The 17,618-nt window shown below is 36.8% G+C and overlaps 1 protein-coding gene across 2 annotated transcripts in view; it reads left to right on the top strand.

The window, feature by feature from the left end:
* Positions 1-17,618, top strand: part of SPATA16 (spermatogenesis associated 16) — a 209,373-nt gene that overhangs the window by 178,267 nt on the left and 13,488 nt on the right. For both annotated transcript variants that reach the window (XM_036219324.1, XM_016161394.2), the window contains 3 exons: positions 200-312; positions 6,584-6,748; positions 9,299-9,382. In XM_036219324.1, the coding sequence (XP_036075217.1) occupies positions 200-312; positions 6,584-6,748; positions 9,299-9,382 (362 nt within the window). The remainder of the gene's footprint in view (positions 1-199; positions 313-6,583; positions 6,749-9,298; positions 9,383-17,618) is intronic.

Here is a 17,618-nt window from a genome sequence, read left to right as displayed (position 1 = left end):
TCTAAAGGGCAGTGTCTCCTCCGCCTTTCTCTTTATTGATCTTTTATTGGTATACATGTGGTCTAGGGATGGGACTGGTTTCTCTACTAAAGATTCATATCTGTTAACATCGAGGTATCTGTTTATAGCTTGCTAAAGAAAGCATTCTGAAATGGAAGTCTGGAAAAATAGTATAAAAGTTTATTGTTACAATTTTTAGAACATAAAACTCCCTTCTGTCTGCTGACCAGGGAAGACACAGTGAGACACATGGAGACAATGGGGAAGAGAATCTTGCCAATACTGGATTTTATTAGAAGCACCCAACTGAATGTAGGTATATGAGGGGTATTGTTAGTAATTGTCCAATGTACAAATATTAGAAAATTCTAGAAGTATGGAAAGTTTATGGTGCAAATATTGCACATACTGGAGAATTTTAGAAACTTTCATGGTAAACCTCAGTTGCAAAGCCAAAACATTTAGGTAATGATTTTATTCCTTTTATATTTTAAAAATATTATGCTATGCAATTTTCAACATTTATTAGGCTAGTATCTCTTTAAAGAGTCTTTCTGTGTGCCTTCCTGATAGCTAATTCAAGGTCGCAGTGAATTCCTCATTTCAAATCAATAACAAATTCTTAGCAAATACATGTTTTCCCTATAAACTCTTGCTTATAACCATCTTGTTACCTACGCAAGAATTCAGAGCTTTTCATGCTAGCACCACTGCACCACGCGGATAAACTCAACGCTACTCTAAACACTGGCATTCACTCTTTGTATATCTTTAATGTAAATTATCTAATCCCCTTTTTTCTGATCCAGGAGAAATATGTCCCATCTTCTTTTCAGTCTTAAAAAGCCCAAAATAAGACTTGGATTATGTTGTACTATTTTATAGAATTTAAACTATTGTACCAAAAGTACATAAAGGAAACCTCTCATTCTCAGGCTATAAAGGCTACGATTTTCTCTTTTTCTAATACAGTAGCCCTGCCTTATCTGTGGTTTCAACTGCCTGAGGTCAACCGTAATCCAAAAATATTAAATTGAATATTCCAGAAATAAATAATTCATGTCTTAAATTGACACCATTCTGAGTACCTCACTCCCTCTCATCACAAAGGCATTGTATCACTTCACATTATTACAAGAAGAGTGAGTACAGTACTATAAGATATTTTGAGAGAGACCACATTCACATAATTCTTATTATAGTATGTTATAATTATTCTACCTTATTACTAATTATTATTGTTAATCTCTTACTGTGCCTGATGTATAAGTTAAACTTTATCATAGGTATGTATGCATAGGAAAAAAATATTATATAGAGAGTTTGGTTCTATCTGCATGGTTTCAGACATCCACTGGGGGTCTTGGAACATATCCCCTAAGCATAAGGGGGGACTACTGTATTTTTTGAAAAGCCTGCAAACAGAAAATATTAAAGAACTTTATTTTTGTGGATTTAGTATTATGTCATTGATTTGATGTTCTTACCTAACAAGGGGAATCAAGCTATCATAACAAATAGTAACTTAATAATTGTTCAACAGTTTATCTGCTCAGTAACATTATTCTGCATTTTAGAAAAGCTATTAAGTTCCTAATACAATTGAATGATTTGGAATTCTATGCATTACAAATACAAAAACACATTTTTACTGATTTTCCTACCACATAGCTCCAAAACTGTGTTATACCTAATTTTCTTCCTTGTATTTCTATTAATAAGAAATCCATGTCTGTCTTAGTCATCTCTGGCTATCAGAATAAAATACCACAGACTGGGTGGCTTAAATGACAGAAGTTGATTTTCTCACAGTTCTAGAGGCTAAAAGTCCAAGATCAGGGTGCCAGCATGGTTGGGTTCTGATGAAGGCCCTCTTCCTGGTTTGCAATTGGCCGCCTTTTTGCTATGTCACCACGTGGCAGAGAGCAAGCCTTCTGATGTCTCTTTTTAGAAGGGCACTAATCCCATCGTAAGGTCTCCACCCCCATGACCTCATCTAATTACCTTCAAAAAGCCCCCTCTCTAAATATCATCACGCTGGGGGTTAGGGCTTCAACATGTGAATTTTAGATGGACACAAATACTTTATAGCGATCTCACTGGCTCCACTACAAATTTTGGGTACTATTTTCCAATGCACCCTCTATCACATCCTCCTCCAGACATACGCGCGCGCACACACACACACACACGCACACACACACACACACCTTTCCATCCTAATCAGAGACCCACACACATCATTGTCATTGTCATCATCAGGCCCTTGCAAGCGACGAAAGCTTTGCTAACAAGATCTATCACCATGTAGCATTATTTCGTTTTGTTCACACTTGATTAGCCTAGTTGAACCAGTGTGCTGGATGTTGTGGAGGTGATCTGTCTGTGCCCTGGTTTTTGGGGGTGACACCTGTCATACCTGTTACTTGTCAGGAAAATAATCACATCATCTGTTGCCAGCTCAGATCTCACAATATGTTGTGAATACAGGTTGGGCCCATCTGGGCCTTATGTGCTTTAAAAATGTTCTTAACTCCTTTTCTCCTCACTTTTCAAAGGGCATTTTGGCCACTTGGAAATTTGTATATACATGTATCTTTCTGTATCTATAAAGGAGATTTGAAAATCATACAGTAATTAAGATTCATAGCATCTAATTAAAAACTCAGTCTTCTTTAGAATGAGTCAGTACCACTTTAATAACTGCAAGGAATTTCAACTTTCCTATGTTTGCTTCTACGGAAAGTAACAGTTTTTGAAAGATTGTCTCAGAGTTTTAATGGAATTGAAGTGAGTGATTCTGAAGGTACCCAGGGACCACGAGTATATCTAAATATTGGCTTCTAGGTTTCTTATTATACACCCAACCACAGCTTCATAAAGTAGGAACAAATAAAATTGGCTGGAAAGGTAACCTAGCTTAATGAAGCAAGTAATGAGTTGCTGAGTAGAAATTATTCCTACATGGTACCATTAACTGTGACACGAGCAGCCCTCGATGGTGTTTTTAAGATCCCTTGAGGTGTGTCTTTTCTTGTCAGATCAAATGCCATCCACTAGAATGCTTAGACATTGTGTTGTCCTAATTAGCTATTACCTTATTTTGAGACACTTGTAGATAAAGACTTTAGTCCAAGGCTGTGCTCTGGCTGGTAACCCCAGGGCAAGTCACTTAATCTCTGACCTGTTCTTCCTCATTTATAAAATAGACTGATATCTGCCAGGCCCACCTCACAGAGTTGCCATGAGACTAAAAGTCCATAATCCATGTTGAAGTGCTTTGTAAAGTATTACAAATTTTAGAAGTGTTAAATATTTGTATTGGTTTTAGTTTCCTTTGATAAAAGGACTATTTTACAAAACTTTCCTTTTATTTCTACAAATTGTGTACTTTGAAATTACATATTCTTCTAAAATAAAGATTGTGCAAGTGTCTTGTGAGTTTCTAATTTTTTTTCTTAGATCACTGATGTGTCCCATGTCATAAAGTTTAGATACCTTTGTGCTTTGCGTCACAAAGGCAGAATTAGAGGTGTCATCTCCAGCCACAGAGTAGGTCTACTGCCCACAGTAGGGCTTCCAGGAAACATGGATGTTCACTTCTTGCTATGAGTTGTAGACACAGTTGGTGAAGGAGATAAAGGACATTATGGTATAAAGGAGGTTTCTATGTCTCGAGCAATGATTCTCTTTATCCTCTGACACTGGTTTCATTACCATTATAGGTTCTTTTGTTAGGCACATAACACATGGCCAAACAAGAATGATTCTGGCATTTTAAGAATTATAATCTAAAATATTCTATGACCTGCCTATCTGGCAGCTTTTAATCCCGCTGAACGTCAACCTTCCTTCAACCAGCAACTCTCCTTTAATGGTATTTTTCTTTCTCTGGATCTTTGTACTAATTACTTCACATGCTACCTGATGTCACTGTGCTTTTTAATTCATTAACTTTATTGGCTGCTGTCAGTTTCAAACCTATGTACTGTACTTCCTGAGCTAAATGTTAAAGAGTTAAAAAAATCTCTTGTCATGCATAAAACTCCTTCGTAGGTTGACTTGCCAAAAAAATGGCCTTACTAATGATGATTTTAATATCTCATTAGTCTTACTCTTAATTTCCTTCAAGCAAAGCATAAAAAATGTTTACACATGCACATTTGCAATGAACAATAATATGTGTTTCTTATCTCCTTTTATTGCAATTAATGCTTCTATATCTTATTTCAAATGAAAATACATTCCAAATTCCTGGGTTGTGCTTTTCAGTGCCATTATATAGTGCCACTTATTTGCCAAACATTTATCCATGCCTACTATTAAATCTAGGCAATTCTGACTGAAGCTTTCATTTGAACTTGCTATTTACCTAAACTTCATTGTTTTTGTGTGAGGTCTTAGCTTCAGTCGTCACCACTTTATCACACTCTCTCTCCAGCAGCAAAGGAGCCCTTTGATCCCTCTGGAAGTCTCATTGGGAGGGCTACTTCCCTTTAGGTTTAGCCCTCTTTAAGACAATTTCTTCACTTCTCATTATTGCTTTTATTTTTTTAAAGAAATAGCATTAAGACATTCCTATTGGTATTAGGTATTAATTTTTATTTCTTTTTCACTTCATCTCTCCAAGACCCCTATCTTGTATACATAAAATATTCATCTGTAGTTTTGTGATAACCAAACTACATTTGGCTTGGGGAGATGGGTAACTATTATAAGTCAATTGCTAATTTTCCTAGTATTTTATTTTTATTTTTACTATAACATTTTATTTTATAAAATTTTCCTAGTATTTTATTTGCAGGGAGCACTTCCTGTTTTATTATGCATCCAAGAGCCAAGCAAACAAAGCACTATTGCCTTCCACTATTTTTATTGTCCTAATGTTTTGGAAAATTACACTGATAGATTTACGTTCCCGAGTAGGCTGCAGTTGCTTCTGCTCTTTGGAGTTCAGTCACTACACCACTTTTCTACAACTAACCCCATTGTTTATTTTGTTAAAAGACAAAGAAAGCAATTCAGAAAGAAAACTGTTTCTCCTGCGACTCGCTTTCCTCTATTTGACAGAATCCCATTGTTCAGCTAGCTACACATTTAAACTAAATGGGTAGGCTAGCTATTTTGTCGATTCTGAGAAGGGACCCCAAATTCACAATTTGCAAGCATCGCTCCTATAGGTTTATGAACTTGCAGCTAAATGATTAATCTGAGAGAACAAATTATCAGGGATAGAGGGACATTAGTCAAATGGCATATAAAGCTGCTAGGGAGAAATGCAGCAAATACAATGCCATGGTGCTCAACCTTTCTTTATTACCAAGATTCTAGAAAAGTGCTAACTTCTGAAGGTTGGTGTCAATCAAAATATGAGTATGATATTTCAGAAAGAACTGCTTTCTAAATTCAAGTTGAAATTCAGATGTTCGTTTCTAATAATTTTTCTCTTTAGAAGAGATTCTATTTTAAGAAAGAAAAATTATGTCTGCCTTCTCTAATTTCTGCGGGGCAGGAGGGAATCTGGTTTTTAAGCATGTATGAACTAAAATAGTCCTTGCTCAGATACTAAGCTTCAGGGTAGTGATTTGTTCTTCATCTTTTGTTTATTAGAATATTTGGAGGAGTACCTAGCTAAAATCCATATTTCTAAAGGCACATACCAATAGATTGTGATTCACTGAGTAAAGTCCAGGACTTTATGTAGTTAACAAACAAGCCTAGTGATTCTGTTGCAGGTGGTCCAGGAGGAATCATACCATGAAGGGGTGCTGGTCATCAAATCTTCTCTTCCTCTTTTGACTTCCAATTTCTCATCACCCTTAAAATAGTAAAAATTTGGGCTTTTCTTTTAACACTCATCAGAAATACTTTTTTTCTAAATACAAATGTAAGATATTTATGATAAACTTTGCCTCTCATACGTATCGAGCATTATAATTTGTATTGAACTTTTTAGAGAAGCTAAAAAGTTTACCTATTTTAAGATGGATCATGTCAGTTGCTGGGATGGTCCTAGGAGTCAGAATAAAATGCTATAATACCACGAGATAGGAGCCAGAGTTTAATGCTATCCAATGAGAACTAAAAATAAAAGCGGAGCTAAGATTTCATATGTAAGCCATAGGGGTAAACAGAATTTAATATGCATAATAGTTTTCAGAATTCGACTTGCATAAAAATATTATTGTATATAATCAAGATAATGGGCCACTCTTAGCTCTTATAATGCCTTGGTGATGTAAAGTACCCCCACTCTAAACAGACACAGTTCTGTGGAATCGCCACTGGGAGTGTGGTAATTTCAGATCCCTCTTTTCCCTCGGCCCAACTTCTTTATGCAGAGCCACCTGCAAATTCTTCTTGGCAGTCCTACAAAGTGTTCCTTTTCACATACATTCATCTATTTGAAGAAAGGGTACAGATAATTCTTTAAAATAATAGAAGGAAACATTTGTTTGTACTAGAAACCATTGCTTAAAAGGAAGTAAATATCTTATAACAAATCCTGACTTCAATCCCCAGAGAAAGGTCTATCTATGTCTGTGGTTTTGTTCTAAAACGTTTCCTTTTACTGGGAGACTAGGGGAGTTTCTGTGCGTGTTCAGGTGTAATGGAGAAGTTGCAATACGCCAGCCTCCTCAGCCGGTTGCAGAGAGTAAAGGAGCAGGCCCAGGTGATCAATCAAGTAATGGCAGAGCTAGCAACCATTCCCTATCTACAGGACATCAGTCAACAGGAGGCGGAATTGGTAAGTATTTGTTTTTCTTTGTTTTAGCCTTTCACAGGCCATGAGCCAACAGAACAGTGATACGGTCTGAAAGAAATTTGTCATAACAAATGTAGTCTGAGGGCAAACTCTCTTAACTCTCATGAAGCATTCTAATGAAGAAACTGGGAAAGGTAGAAAGTGAACGTGTCTTTTTTTATTTGCTCACATTAACTAGCTTCCACTTTTTATATCAAGAACTATGTGTTGTGTTAAAACGTGGATAAGAGCTGATTATTCATATTGTGTGTCAAGTTTTTTTTGTTTCAAATTAAATTTTTAGTAAATTGTTTCTTAAACTCCAACATATGTTAATATATGATTTTTTTCTATGGAAAAGCGAGAGGCAAAAGAGTAATTGTGGTATAGAAAACCAAGCCTGCAAAATAGTCTTTAGAGGTTTCTTATTCATTTCCAGTGTCACATATATGTTGCCAGTCCCATACATACACACACACACACACACTCTCTAGTTCGTTAATATAAAAGTCATTTTATTTGAGGGGAAAATGTAGTTAAACAACTGTGTTTTTAAACTGAATTGACCAGTTAAACGGAGCCAGCCAAAAACTAGTTGAAGGAATATCGCAAACCATCTTCAAACAGATTTGTATATTATAACCATACTTAATATTAGAAATGATAGCACCTTGTTTGAAAAACAATTTCTTAACAATGTGCTGGCCATCCAAGGAAAGGAAATACGTACTCTATACGGATGTCCTAATGTGTCGTAGGAAAGAGCTCTTTACTTAGAGGCTTTAATTGAAAGTAGCTAAAACTAATTATATATCTGAATTGAATGCACATAGCAAAAATGAGAATAGCCCAAACTGATCACCTATAATTTTCAGATAAGTAAAGAAAGCCTCCCTCTGAGTTTTTAAAGTTATAACAAATTAATCAAGACATGAACTATCAACATTGATAATGTTCATCTGAACCTGTAAAAATGTATTAAATAAATACTGATATTCAAAGTAAGCATGTAAAATGGTCTGACTAGCCAAATAATAAAACTATGCTTACTAAAGATTACAACTATGGGGGGAAGTGGGGAGTCTATTAATCAAGGAATTACTAAGTCAAAACTGGCAGTAATACTTTCAAAACCTTTATGGTTGTGTGCAGCGGAACGCCTTCTAAAAGGCTAAGTGTTTATCCTATCATTCATAAGGCATTTAAGAGTGCACTAAGGATGGAGCTTTCAAAGTGCATATTATAGCCAATTTTAGATGATTAATGCTCCTCGGAGATAAAAGGAAGCAAAGAAAATGTTAATTTAAGAAGCCGGCACAATGTTGATCCTGTCTTCCTAAAAAGCACATGCAAGATTTAAATAAAAAATACAAGAGACTTTTTTTCTGCACTTAGGTCTTCTTAACCACATATCTACGGCTTTCTTTTTTCTGAAAATACTTATATTTCAAAATATAGACAGAGTGCCAAACTAGTGTTATTGACATCCCTTCCTAACATGTTAGTGCAATATTCTACCATCTCAAACTCTGGAAAATAGGATTTAATGGGATATTTTCATAATCTACATGCCCACTAGAAAAAACTTTTAATGTATATAGGTGTATATGTACAGGCCAAATATTTTCAAATCATATACCTTGCAAGATTTTACCACTATTAAGTAATAGATTTTACTTTTCAACTTCCAAGCATGGGTTAACCTAGAAAATAAATCCTAGTAATACCTTTTATGGTGCTTCATAAACAGTAGCTTCTCAATAGAAGAGTTATGAGTGACTCAACTCTCTGCCTTTCTGCTTAAGCTCTGCAATGTCTAAAGTACAGAAAGATTAGCTAAGGGTTCATACTGTTTGATACCACAGTGTACTGAACTGGCATTTGTTCTTTTTCACAGAACTTTCTTTTTTTAGCTTTGACTGTCACATGGCTTCATTACTTTGCAGCCGCATATGCAGCATGTGTATAGGACTGTTTAAATTGGAATATGGCAAAGGGTAGAATTTTTAAAACTTGTCTTTGAATGGAACCTAAAAAGAAAACTTCGTTATTTTGAAGTTTTAGAGAAGCAAAGAATAAAAAAAAAAAATTTAAATGAGCTAGATCCTTTAAGAGCCAATAAAACAGCACAATTTTAGAATCGTCCTCTGGTGAGCTTTTGCACAATACCTACAGTTATGATACATTAGCCTCAGGAGAAAATACTAAAGTACTGTCATGTACTACATGCCATTTCTTGAGAGAATTAACTACTGTCTTCATTCTTTACAACCCAAATCTGTTTTTATAAAACATCAACACTTACTACATTAAAACCTATATGTTTTCTACAAATTTTCAAAAAGAATCTTTTCATTGTCTCAATATTTTATATCTGCAATAATTCTCAGTAATGACTGAAGCAAAGATGAGGTAGCAATGTTCATTGTCGGAAAGATGAGTAATAAAATCATCAGCGTTCAAATGATTTTTTAATTAGGTTTTAATCTGTGTATTTAGAAAAGTTATTTCTGTGTGAATTCCACACTGATAATTTTTATCTTGGTGCCACAGCTGCAGTCACTAATGGCAGATGCTATGGACACCCTTGAAGGAAGAAGAAACGATAAAGAACGTGTGTGGAATACAATTCAAAAGGTAAAACTTTCAACTGAAGGAAAAAGATATGTTATTCTCAAAGAAAATGTTTATCTTAGGTCAAATTTGTTTAGAAGATAAAAAGAAAAGAAAGTTTTTTGGGCTTTTTTATTATTTGTTTTCTTTTTTTTTTTAAATAAATGCAGCTCGTGTGCGCGCGTTCTCTTTCTCTCTCTCTCTCTCTCTCTCTCTCTCTCTCTCTCTCTCTCTCTCTCTCAGTGTAACCAAAATCAAATATGGATTTTTCTAACCTATTCTCTCGGGTCTGCTCCTTTTCCAATAGACTGTGGTCATATGCTTTTATGGATCTTCTTATCATGTTCATTTTCATATCCTATTTTTATTATCTGCTTCTTCCTTATTGGTTATTATAGATTTTTTAAAAAGCCCTTCCATTAGTGTTCTAGTCCACTCCCTAACCCTTTCGCCCATTTTTTGTCACTTGAGAAAAAAAAAAAATGGCTACATTCCAGGGAACTATAGAGGAACTAGCACATTGATATTTTTGTGAGGGGGAGTGACATATTGATCTTAGAAGTAGAGAAACACCCCTTCATTGGCTGCCAGAAAATTAAACAAAACTAGCACCAAGATGTATCTGGTTCCAGGTAGTTAGGAGACAATGCAGACTACTACAAGGCTCAGAGACAACATTGGAGTGAATAATATTGAGTCCCCAATCCAGCTAAAGTTAATAAATTCTGATCAATCTACTCCCCACTCAGTCTCCTCCAATTACTGTAAGAATCCACAAAGGAAGAACTTGTGTCAGGAGATGCGAGAGAAGCAAACCAAAGAAGCCTTCAGTTTAAGAGATAATAGTCAGCCATGAGGGATTCTGGTACATGTGAGGAACTGTGTGTCTTCTGTAATCAATTTAGAGGCCCTATGATAAATGCATAAAATGGAAATGAACTGAACTAAGCAAATATTTGTTGACTATTTACTATGCCGGAAAGAACACTAGATATTACAGATATAGTGCTGGGCAAGACACACACAGCCCCTGCCTGTATAGGCCTTACCATCCAGTAGAGAAGACAATTGTTAAACAGTTACTTATAAATGTACTGAATATTACAGTGAAAAAAGTAGATGTTCAGTGATCCATGGAGACAAATAAGGGAATATAATTGGTCTGGGAGGTCAGAAAAACCATCTCTGAGAAAGTGATATTTATGTAACATTTAAAGGATATGTAGTCATTAGCCAGGTGAAAAGGGAGATTTCTAAACAGAGGGAACAATTTGTACCAAGAATGCAAAGAAAGCAGGGTACATACAAAAAAGACAAAGGCGCAAAAAAACATATTTCAAAAGGAACTGCAGAGACAGGAGAAGTCAAATCACAGAAGGACTTAGAAACTATGTTAAGAATTTGAACTGTTTCAGAAAGTACTTAACTGGAAAACGTGTTTGAGACATCTCTAAGGTCGTAGTGGGAGAACAGATTGAAAGGCTGCAGAATGTGGCAAGGTCAGTTACAAGGTGGTGGCTCGATCTACAGTGGAGGACACAGAGATGAACAGAAGCAGACAGATATAAGGAATATTCAGGAAGCCAAATCAACAGGCCCTGTGGTTCACCAGTTGCATATGGGAGTTTAGAAAACAGAAAGAATTAAGAACGATACCCAGATATTTGGCTTGAACCATTGGGCAGGGAGACGTTTGCTGGTGTCATGTACAAAGGAGGGAAACACTGTTGGAGGAGCAGCTTTTGGTAAAGAATATGAACTCCTTTAGAATACAGTCAGGAGACAGAAACCAAGTCAGATATTTGAAAGGGAATTTAAAATAAAATAAAAAAATATAGTTAACTGGGTATGAAATTGTAAACTGGGTAACTGGAAAAGCAAAGAACAATAATTTATCACAAAGGAATTAATTAAAGGAAGCATCTACCATCCAGGAAGGCTGAGAAATCAAAGAGAAGGGATTGGACTTACTAAAACAGAAACTTGGGGAAGGGCCATGCTGGGCCAGCACTAAGCCTCCCCAACTAGGAGGTGCTGCTTGGCTGCTGCTAGTATCTCTGAGCTTGGAGAAGGGGTCCTGAAGATGTGAGATCCCAACTTCTGAGGAGAAGGCACTAATCTACTGGTGCTGACAGCGAGGATGAGAAGAGGGAGAGAGTGGTAATAGAGGTAATTCTGCAACTTTTTGAAGAACTAAATTCAACTACAACTACAAAAAAAAAATAACATTTTTGGAGGAAAAATTTGCTGAAGACACTCTCACAGGCACCTCGAATAGACAGGAAGTCAGCAAGTCCCTCCTTTGTCTTTTGGCATTGGAGTGTTCCTCTATTGCTCTATTGATGAGAGACTAAGAACTGGCAAAACAGGAATAGGGTCTGCAGAGTTTCAGCCCCAGTATCAAAGAACTAATTATAGAAGGGTGCATTTGGAGTCGAGAGACTACAGGCTAATAACTGGCACAAAAGTACATTGAATGTACAGTGCTGATGAGATATTCAAGGGTTCTGGAGTTCTGGATAAAAGACTGAACAGAGATAGAGACTTATTAGTCATCACTAAGTGAGTACTAACTGAAATCATTTGAGTAGGTGATTTGTCTGAGAAAGAGCATAGAACAAGACGAGAGCCTTGAGGAGCACATTTCAATCTTAGGAGGAGAACCTTACAAAGGGCACTAAGAAGGAATGGCAAGAGGGATAGAAGCTAGAGGTCAACCAAATCCAATGCTGATGAGAGTCAAGCAATATAATCAAATATTTCTGTGGAATATAGAAATAATTGTTTAGAACAAGGGTCAGCAAACTACAGCCCTCAGGTCAAAATTGGCCAACCACCTATGTTTGTAAACCACAAAGTTCGAATAGCTCCCAAAGCCTAAAATATTTACCTTCTGTCTTTATACAGAAAAAGTTTGCTGTACCTTGGTTTAGAGCAGTACTCTTCCCAGAAATATTTGCATTTGTATAGTAATATAATAATATTGTGTTTTTACAGTATACACATATTATTTGTATAGCAATATGTGTATTTATGAATCTAAGTGAGAATAGAACAGTAGTAGTCCAATTATGAAATTTCAATGGCCAGCTGAAAGGTTGAAGACAGACTGACATTTATCTATATCTGTCTATGTCTTATAAATAACCAGCAATACCACCTCACTCTAAGCTAGTTCTTTGATGCCCACATTTATAGGAGCACTTAGCCTGTGTCTTCCCATTTCACCTCTATCTCAGTTTTGTATTGCTGTATTACAAACCAACCGTAATATATAGTGGTTGAGAACAATTCAATATTGTCTCTCACAGTTCAATGGATTGACCAGTCTCAGCCAGGTGGTTCTTTTTTAGTGTCCCCCAGGCCATTCAATCAAATGGCTTCTGTGCCTGGGGCGGTGGTAATTTGAAAGTAAAATGGACTTGACTCCAGGATGGCTCACTCATATGGCTGACAGTTGACACCAGTCAGCTGAGAGAGTTGACTGGGGTGCATAATGTGGCTTAGGCCGGATTCCAAGAGGAAGCATTTCAAGAGAAAGAAAGTGGAAATCATGGATTCTCTTAAACGCAAGACCCAGAATTGGCAGGGCAACTTCCACCACACCTGTTGGTCAAACCAGTCACAGGGCAGCCCAGATTCACAGGGCTGGAGGAATAGATTTCACTTCCCCATGGAGAAGATGTGCATTCAGTGAGAGAATAAAATGACAGTGTACACTTTGAGACAAGCTTCAGCAGCAGAGCTGTGAAAACTTATTGTGTCTGCCCTGGAAAACTTACTTGCAAGCTTGCAGGAATCAAAGGGATGGATAGTCAAGGCCACTGTGACTGGAACACTACAGAGCCACTCCACCCAACCATTGGGTGTCTAGAAAGACTCACTGATAAGCAGCCAGTCTTTCCAAACTAAAAGCACTAGCAATGATCCTAGCTTTCTAAATGGAAGCTCCTGAGAGGTCTTTAGGAAGATGTGAATGGGAAGGAACAGGGTGCCAAATTTTTCCCAAGGGCTTTTAATTTGGTTAATGTAACTCAGAAAAGATGATCCTATCACTTTCAGACAATTCCGATAGCAAGTAAGTAATTTCCTTTTATTGCTACGGAGTTAATTTGTGTGTGCAGAAAAAAAAATAATTAAAAAAAAAAAAAACTAATTGTACAAGCTACACTGTGTTCTGAGCCCACTAGAAGTTGATATCAGCATCACCACCTCTGAGATCTGTTATCTGTGATAGAAACAGCTGTTGTACCTAATGAAAACACTTGAAATTTTCATCAGAAGCAGCAGAATTATAGCAGCACCTCCTAGTTTCACGTAGTTATAGGAACTGTCAGAATCCCCATTACCTAACTCAATTTTCAGGGCTCCACTTTGTTATAGGTCTATAAAAAGCCTATCAAGATGAAATCTGATTCATGAATGCTGACCTCCTGTCTGTTATTTTGTTTTCTTTGCAATTTCTCTAAGAACCCAGAAAGAAAAAGTATGAGATAATTGTGTTTTTTCCTAATTCACTAGAACTAAAATACATTCTTTATAGGGTTTTAGGAAATTGGCTTTGTTTTGGTTTGGCTTTATAGAATACTATTTTCTTTCCAGTAATTAACTCAAAAAAAGATTTATTTTTGTTGGTTTAGTTGTGTATATAAAATTAAGCAGGTTATATCAGAAAAAAAAAAAAAAAGGTAAATTTTCTTGTGTTATCAAGTCCCAAACCACAGCAGGAGTCTTTAATTAAGATTATCACATTTTGCTTAGTTATAGTCTATAACAAAAAAAAACAAAAAACAAAAAAAAAACTGAGAAAACACACCCTTTTGAATGACCCACATGTCCTGTTAACATACAGCTCATTTATATATTCATCACTTCCTCTGGGTTGTTAAAAGCAATGCCCTCTGATGTTTGCTTTCTACTAGAGAAAAGTAGATAATAAACTACCGGCAGAAATATGGCACATGTTGTAAGTAATAAATGCCATGAATGGAGGCGGCAAAAAAGAAAATGGAAAGTGTCAAATGATTGCAACTGCAATAGAATAGTCAGGGCAGGATTTACTGAAGTAAAGTTTGACGAAAAATCTGAAATTAATGCAAACCATGCAACTATCTGGTGAAAATCATGCCGAGTAAAGGAAACAGTGAATGCAAAACCCAGAAATTGGAGTGTGCCTGGCATGTACAAGGAACTGCAAGGAGTGCAGGGTGACTAGAGTAGAATGAACAAGAGTAATAGGAAATGAAGTGAGAGAGCAGAAGACATAACACTTTGTCAAACAAGAAAACGATCTAAGCTGCCAAGTTGAGAACAGATTGAAAGAGGCAGGGGTAGAATCAAGGAGATTAGTTAGTAAGTTATTGAAATGATACAGGAGAGTAAATGTGGGACTTGAACCCAAGATTGTATGGTTTGAACTCAAGGTTGGATGGCTTGAACCCGGACTCCAGGTGGTGACAGTGGATGTGAGAAATGGTCAGATTCAGTCTTCTACTCAGAAGGAGAAAAGCTTATGTAAAGAGAAGCTAGTACAACAACAACAATAAAAAAGGCACCCCGAACTGATAATCCGGACACCTGGTCTGTCGCGATTAAGTCAGAAGCCATTTCCTTTCTCTAGGCCTAAGTTTTCTCATCTGTAAGATAAAGATATTGAACTGGAAGATTCTAAGTCCTCTCTCAGCTCTGAACAAATGGGTTTTTTGAAAGCCAGACTACCGAACTGAAAGAATAAGTGTTAATGTTTGCTGAGCTCTTAATACGTGCCAGTACTCTCCTTTCCACTTTACATATATCAACTCACTCATTCTCACATGAGGTAAAAGATGTAACTTATTAAATGGAGAAGTTTATCAGTTTGTCTAAAGTCACACAGCCAGCAAGTAAGCGGTAGAGCCAGGATTTGATCTTGACCTACGTCCTAAACTTTTTTTCTATAGAAGCCCATACTTTGTGCTGCCTAAAAAAGCCTGACTGACAAACATTGTTTTATGTATAGGTGAGCATTCAGGTGTAAAACCAAATGGAGAATTACCGTGACCTCCGACCAAACTGGAATTTGGCCATAAATTAGCCCAAGTTGTCGGTCTTTAATTCTCAAAATAAAGTTCTTTTCATCTGAGCCAAAGAAGCCACTAAGGAATTTTTGGTTTAGTCTGCCTTTGTAATCCACCATTATAGGATCCTCTCCCTCTGTTCCTTAGTTTCCTGTCTATGACCAGAAACAATAGAGAGCCTAAATCTGTAAATCTTTGACCGTTAATTCAGCTCCCACTCATGGGACCTCAGGCAAGTTACAACCTCCTAAGAAATATGTGTTCATATCCTTACCACCTTCGGAGTCTATGATTTTGTATTTCTTAGCATTGCAGTCTAAGGCCCATTGAAACTGTATAAACTAGGCCTGAAGATAAATAGAAAAAGAAGTCTTTAGAATAAAGTCTTTTAAAAAACTGCACCAACTGCTAAATTGGAATATTCCTATTTCTTCTCACCAGAAAATCAGTTAAGAGAAACAGTTAAGCCACACTCTGTCTGCAACTTAGAGGAGAAGTTACTTGCTCTTTATTTACAAAGTCTAAATTGTGCACTAAGATCAGAATTTAATCTGGTATAACAAAAAGCACTGTTTTATTCTGATAGGCCTCTGGATCACTGATTTGAGACTAAATGAGATAAATGAAATTTTGTATTTTAAAAGTAATGCGAGACATACTTAGCATATAATCATGGTCCTGTGAATTTTCATGAGAAGTAATGCTACTTTTAAATTTCATCGACTATTATAATATAACATAGTACATCATAATCTTCAATGGATCTAACTGTTTAATAGAGTATAGGTGGATATCTTTAAACCATTCATATGAACATATTCAAAATTATTTAGCTTTTTATGTTCTTTTTTACCTTGAAATCTTATAAATCATACTTGTCATCACACAGAAATGACATTCATTGATATACTAATTCGGTCTTTTAGGATGAAAATGGGATAGAATTGTGTGTCACTTAGCAAATCTGTTCTGTTCAAGGCTGTTGATGTAGGAAAAGCAAGCAGGGGAGAATACAAATTCGGGAGATGGGCCAGGGGCAGTTGGTTGAAGAGGGAGAGGGAAGAGCAAATTGGAACATTTTATTTACTTTCCACATCAGCATTCAAACCTAAATTCTTCCTGAAACTCTTCCGAGAGAGACCGCACATGCGGGCGGCACTGTCATTCATCGGCCAGTCATTTGGGCTGACTAGTATGTGGTTAGGGCATGCAGTTGTGTCTCTCTGAAAGAACAAGTGTCTTTTCAAAGATTCAGCAGCCGTACCACTCATTTGCAAAGCAGTTTTCCTAGCAATCGTGCTTTTCCTATGTGTTTTGTTCTTTAAGGAGTCTCTGCAGATTTATTTCAATTTGATTATGAATCTTCTCAGCTTCTGGTTATGGGCTTCTTCTGCATTAACATATCCCCAAATTCCTTTACAGTGTATGTTTCAAGCACTGCTAAGCAATTTTGTCCAGAGCATAATGCAAATTATGGAAAGCAACCTAAGGGCTCTTACTGCTGACCATGGGGGAAGCAGGGCAGTCTGAGGACAAAGAGGGAGGCAAGGTCCACGGGGATGAAGAGGACAGGTGCATGGAATAAATCACTGCAGTTTCTCGGATAAATGAGTCTGTGCCAGTAGTTGTCCAGGCCAGCAGCTGTAGTGGAGGGGACCCCACCAAAGCCTTGGCAGACCTCCTGTTGCGGTGACAGCCTTGAATCCTACAGCAGTCGGATAGGAGGGGAAGACCTGATCCTCAAATGCCACCCACGGCAAAGCCAGGTCTAGCCTGGGAAGGCAAAAAGGCAAAAAGGCAAAAAAGCAAAAAGCCTTGGTTCTGTCCTTCTCCCCAAGACACTGTGAGATACTCCAGATCTAAATGGTACATTTCAATTATTAGTTAAACCACCGCATCTTTCTCCTTTGACTTAAAAGGAAAAGTATGTGGTTAATTTGTTAAATATTTTCAACAACTGCATTTCCTAATCACTCACTTCCCACCTATACTTAGCCTTTCCTCCAAAACTAAGAATATGTCTTTTATATACTTTGTTGGTTGAAAGTATTGCCTTCTAAAACTTTGATGATTTGGCAGGAAATTTCTGCAGCAGAAGCATTTGTATGCAGGACTGGAATCCTAGCGAGCCCCTCAGCTAGGGAGCATGTATCCAGTTTTGCTGTTTTTAACTAGGAGTTTAGCAAGGGGCAGACAAAGGTAAC

The sequence above is a fragment of the Rousettus aegyptiacus genome, unplaced genomic scaffold (assembly GCF_014176215.1).
Source record: "Rousettus aegyptiacus isolate mRouAeg1 unplaced genomic scaffold, mRouAeg1.p scaffold_m13_p_4, whole genome shotgun sequence".
Lineage (NCBI taxonomy): Eukaryota > Metazoa > Chordata > Mammalia > Chiroptera > Pteropodidae > Rousettus > Rousettus aegyptiacus.
The sequence above is the reverse complement of the archived record's forward strand: the minus strand, read 5'-3'. Positions and strand labels throughout refer to the sequence as shown.